This window comes from Magallana gigas, chromosome 1 (assembly GCF_963853765.1).
Source record: "Magallana gigas chromosome 1, xbMagGiga1.1, whole genome shotgun sequence".
Taxonomy (NCBI): Eukaryota; Metazoa; Mollusca; class Bivalvia; order Ostreida; family Ostreidae; genus Magallana; species Magallana gigas.
Window position 1 is genome coordinate 10,546,946 of NC_088853.1, and position 5,542 is coordinate 10,552,487.

Consider the following 5,542-nt stretch of genomic DNA (forward strand, 5'->3'; position numbering starts at 1 on the left):
AAAAATTATATATAAGGTTTTTATCAATATCTACAAGATCTGAAATTTTCACGAAAATCGGTCAAGCCGTTTTCAAGAAATCGCTTGTACAAAAAAGCGTAAGAAAAAAAAAAAATAATAAAAGGGAAAAAGAAACAAAGCAATAACAATAAGGTCTTCCGTTGGAAACGGAAGACCTTAATAAGAAGAATAGGGAAAAAGAAACAAAGCAATAACAATAAGGTCTTCCGTTTCCAACGGAAGACCTTAATAAGAATAGGGAAAAAGAAACAAAGCAATAACAATAAGGTCTTCCGTTGGAAACGGAAGACCTTAATAATAGGGAAAAAGAAACCGAAGAATAACAATAAGGTCTTCCGTTGGAAACGGAAGACCTTAATAATATTTACTTCTAATTTTCCTTCTATAAGTTTTTAAAATAAATAATAATAAATAAGTTTGTTGTACCTCCCAAAATAGTACCAAGCACTGCAGCTTCCACTGTCACTTTTGATGTGATTGAGGGGGTTGTGGCCTGGGTTGAAGTCCTCCAAACAAAGTCAGATGTCCGGTCAGTGGTGCTGGTGGCCTTCCTTGGCTATATCAATACAACCAAATCCATCAACAAATTAAATTATTCATAATTACTGGCTACGCTTTGTTGTACAAATTAAAGTCTCTGTAGACTTAATGTAAAAAATGGCCGCTAGGTAGCGCTGTAATGGCGGGTATTTTCCCCGCTCTATGTCATTTCTATAATTATCAAAAAAATCATTAAAAATTGTTTAAAATACTTACACTACATTCTCTGCGCTTCACAACCACACGTCCCGAGGTCACTACGCTTAAACAGGCTGCAGCAGGGTCTGAAGTATCGTCAATCGCCACCAGTTCAACAAAGGGTGCTATCACCCGACCACCCGTCGACAGATAGGATATCCTCAGTTCATTCACCTTGTCATCATCCAGACGTAGAACGCTATCCACTCTTGCACATCTAAGTATGTCTGACATCTTTTGGCAGATCTCTGCCGGTCTTGCGACTCCCCAAACAGCAGACAGCCCTAAAACTAGGCAAAACCACTTCATGTTGTTGTTTTCTCTTTTCTCGCTTCTTTAAGGGTGTGTGTAATAATTAAACTGTTTCCGGTAAAAAAAACATATTTTTCCGGATTAATAAAAAATAATTTTTAAAATCCAAATATTTAAATAATACTCACAAAAGCATAAAAACTAACAGTTTATACAGTATAGTTAAAAAAAACAAACATTATCATTACTTTATATATATAAATGTTCCTCAAGTTTTTTTTTCACCCTGCTGGCCAGTATGGATGGTATTACATGTTATAATCCCAGGTGCTGTTGTACACAACATGCTTATCAAGGCCATTACCAGTAATTAGCTGCTATTTGGTGTATTGTGTACCTAGTGTTTCATGTTCTTATATGTAATTATCCTGCTTATAATTTTCACTAGATATTTAGTTAATTAAGTGTAGGTAAACATAATATTTCACTGTCATTTCTACCTTCACTAACTCCCTAACATGTTTTAAAACAAGGGTGTTCAACAATTACACCACAAAAACCTTCCCATTCTAAAACAAGTCATTTAGACTTAATACATTTTTCATTGTTATGTCGATAGCTATTAACTAAATGGTAGAGCTATTAATATGTATGTGTTCTATAATTAATATATTTGTAAAACCTATAAATACAACACTAAGGTAAATGTCTTTATTACTCCAACTCTATTATACCCATGTTGTACCTGCTCTACTTGGTCTACTCTCATGTGTACCTGCATACATCTGAATTCATACATCAGGTTTCTGAATTTCTTTCGGCCACCGTGGCTAACTTTTTAAAACTAATGGCAAAGTCCAGGAACACTTCTCCAGAGATGATAATGGCAGCTGCCCTTCCAACCACTGCTGCATGTATGGGGACAAAGGCAGGACTGCAGTTAAAACCATACAGTGACTATGTTATATCCGGAAATCTCTTCATGATTGGTAAGTCTTTCATTAGTTCTTTTAGTTAAGGTAATCCTTAATCAACTTTATTTGGCAATTAAATTTATCAAGAAAACAAACAACTTAAATATACCACTTGACTCATTTTAAGGTATCCGATCCATAATAGCCCCAGATTCAATGAATTTGGTGGCAAACATGTATGTGTACGATTAATTATACTCAGTAAACCTGGACATAATTTTCATGTTTAAGTATCAGTATACATGTAAGAGCAGGACGTGTCCTAATACATGACCTTTTTCCTGTTCTTGAAGAGTTGTCCCCCTTTGCTTTTAATCTATAAAATCAATTATAAAAAATCTATAGGATGTAGAATATATTTTCAATAGTTTTTGTGATCCTAATGATTAAATGCATCTTTCCACCATAGCATTTATTGATATTCTTAGAAATTACTTTAAAAAGTAATTTTTTTTTTGAAAAAAATGTGCTTGTCTCCTTAGACCTTAATGCAATCTTCATTAATTAAATACTGCTTAGTTCATAATGCATGTATTTTGAAACATTTCTCTTGTAAAGTCTTTTTACTCTTAAATGCTTTGATTTAATATTATACTTTTTAATACATGATGGATATTCAAAATTAGAAAAATTAGGTCCTAATATGAATCGGATACCTTAAGTGGAGTTCAAGGTTCTATCAATTAATACACAAATCTGATCCAATTAATATATTAAAGATAAGAGATACTCAATTATTGATGAAAATATAATGGATATATATGTATCACTACAATACTATTAGAATGCCAATTAGCTGCTGCATTTCTCTTCAATCCCAAAAATGAAGAGTGCATAGCGCTATGGGTTTTGTTCGCAATAATTTATGTCTTGCCTAGATTATGTAGATGGCCAAGTGGTAAGTGTGTTGGCTTCTCATTGCTAGGAGAGTGTATTCGAAGGTTATGGCCAGAACAGAGCTGTAGCTTCAATAATGTGAATTTCTCTTTCCATATTTAACATGTTTCATGTATTTGGTTTATAGGTGTTGCAGAACCAGGATGTGGGAAGTCCTCTGCATTTGATGTTGCCACGGGCATGCCACTTAATGCTGTAAGCATGGAAGAGGGGAAATCCATACATGTGGCAGAATGTAGTAAAGCTGCACTCCTCAAAGTTCAAAGGGACTTGGATGGAAGGGGCATAATATGTGCAGATGAAGTGTCCCAGTTTCTAACAGGAATGTTGCGAAGGAGACAGACAGACACATCAGGTAAACAAAGCCATTTACAGAAATGATTCGGAGACTGGCACTTTTGGTCATCAAAATCCAAATACATAAAAGGATCAAATAATTTCAAAGGATATTTCAATTAAGATACAATCATTTTTATTTTGTTTTTTTAAATTATTCTTTTCAGGTGAGAGACAACTCCTGTTAACCTTGTGGGGAGGAAGGGGTCACAACATAGCCTATGCCAGCAAAGCACATATTGAGCTTCAGAAGTCAGGACTTTGCATTGGAGGTTTCACTCAACCTGATAGAATGATCGAGATCATAGAAGAAATGAAAGGAAGCAGTGATGGTCTTTTTGACCGTTTCTTGTTTTGGTTGCTACGTGGCTACATCTACACTGGAAAGTATGTACCCAGTATCTGGATAATAGTTATACATTGGAAGAAGTGTGAGGTGTATTGAGAACTTTGAATGGACAAAACATTTAATTTACATCATTTGTCCATTCAATATATATTGTTTGTCCATTCAAAGTTTAATGTTCCAAACATTTCCCATTATTAATCCTTGAAATAAATGTTTCCATTCATGTTTATTTCTATGGGTAGAAATACCGGTAGATATATAAAGTCTCAAATGAATGAAGAAATCTTGAATTTTTTTCCTTTCATTAGATTTAATTCAGTTGTACGTTTTTGTTAACATGCTTTATAGTGATGGAAACAGTAATCTGGGACAGACTATACACTGCTTAGTAAATTATATAAATTATTGTTCAACCAAACTCTATGTACTGTTAACTCTAATAATGAAACAGTTAACTGCATTTTGAACAAAGACTCCACCTTTTTTAAATTGAAGAAACTAATAATCATTATTTTATGCTTATTGTGATACAATTGTAGTCTCATTTGAAATTTCATGCATTATTTCACAGAAAGATGAGAGAGGCACACAATTCATTCAGGACTTCCTTTCTACTCCACTCCCTCAATCCAGTGTTTCTGGAAATTTACAGAGCCCATAGCACGGACTCCTCCATAGTCGATAGATTCTCGCCAGAAGCACAAGATTTCTTCAATGACATTGAAGACAGGGTGAGAATGGGTGTAGCAGAAATTGCAGAAGCTATTATTGTAGAAAGTGGTGATGAGGATAGCGACGATGAAAGAGAACCTATCAAATCTCCAATCGGAACCAAGTTCATTGATCAACTTGGTAGGCTCTCTCTCTCTTTACACCTATTTTCATCTGTCTTGGAGCAGATCCTTGGGCGCATGGAAGGGCAGATTTCCATTCCAGTGGAAATTTCTTTGGACACCATAACAAGCGCCAAACAACTTCTTGATCACTTAATGAGGCAGAATGAAGTGATTTTAGATGTAAGTTTTTAAACATTTATGGATAATCCAATTGATTTAATCTGTAGAAAAAAAAATTTCATGAAATAATTATTAGAAAATAATGGAAACCTTTTTCTCATAGAGTAGCTATCCAACAAATGAATCCTCCATGTTCATGGCCCAAGAAGTTTTGAAGCCAGTCGTCGATATGAAAACAGATTTCAAAAAGAATTCTTCTCGACGCTGGATGTGCCTATCCCATTCGCCAGACAAGCAGAACTAGATTAAGGGAAGAAACTGTGAAAAGTTCGGTGGTATCAGATGCCATGGAGACCCTGACTAGGAATAATTTAGGAGCTGAGAAGAAAGTGAAAGTCAGTAAGACAAAACCTCTCAGTATATTTTTCAAGGAATTCCCTCTTCAGTGAACAAGTCTGCATTGGAAGAACTGGGAATTTCTTTTGAATTTTACCAGCACCAATTCTATTTGCCTGTGTCTGAGGCATTTAACATAGAAAGACGTGTGTTGGAACTCCATCCAAATGCCAAGGAGATTAAAGAACATGTTAAGAGAAATAAACATCTGCCTTCAAATGACAGTTGAAAGGGGATTTAAAGTGAAAATGAGGAATTGCAATATTCAAATGTATAGCATCAGATGTGAAATGTGTCAAATGTTATATATTGTTTTGCTTAATTTATGCTTTCTTTGGTGTAAATGAATAAATGCATCATGACATATATATAATAATGTGTTCTAGTTTTTGTTATTTTGATTTCCAGTAAATATACCTAGCTATAAAGGGGCGAATTTGTAATTCTTTTGATTTCAAGGTTTGATTATCAAATATAGTACAAAAACAAACTTAAGACCTCAATCATTTATATTAAGAAGAATATTTTATATTCTCACCTTGTTGTCATCTTTATTACATTCACCTTATTGATAGTGGTCAAAATTTAGTTTTCTTTAACAACTACAATAATGACAGGGCAGA

The 5,542-nt window shown here is 34.2% G+C and overlaps 1 protein-coding gene across 2 annotated transcripts; it reads left to right on the forward strand.

Moving 5' to 3' along the window:
• The first annotated feature begins 405 nt into the window (after nt 1-405).
• Nucleotides 406-5,166, forward strand: LOC105344035 (uncharacterized). 2 transcript variants are annotated; one of them, XR_010713292.1, is made up of 4 exons: nt 406-2,000; nt 3,010-3,237; nt 3,386-4,583; nt 4,687-5,166. XR_010713292.1 is itself a non-coding variant. In XM_066082604.1 (3 exons), exons 1-3 carry the CDS (start codon nt 1,748-1,750, stop codon nt 3,661-3,663), a joined length of 759 nt encoding a protein of 252 aa, XP_065938676.1. In that variant the 5' UTR covers nt 406-1,747; the 3' UTR covers nt 3,664-5,166. The 2 variants fall into 2 exon arrangements, 1 of the variants encoding a protein (XP_065938676.1); XM_066082604.1 differs by having other exon boundaries at nt 3,386-5,166.
• Nucleotides 5,167-5,542: the final 376 nt, after the last annotated feature.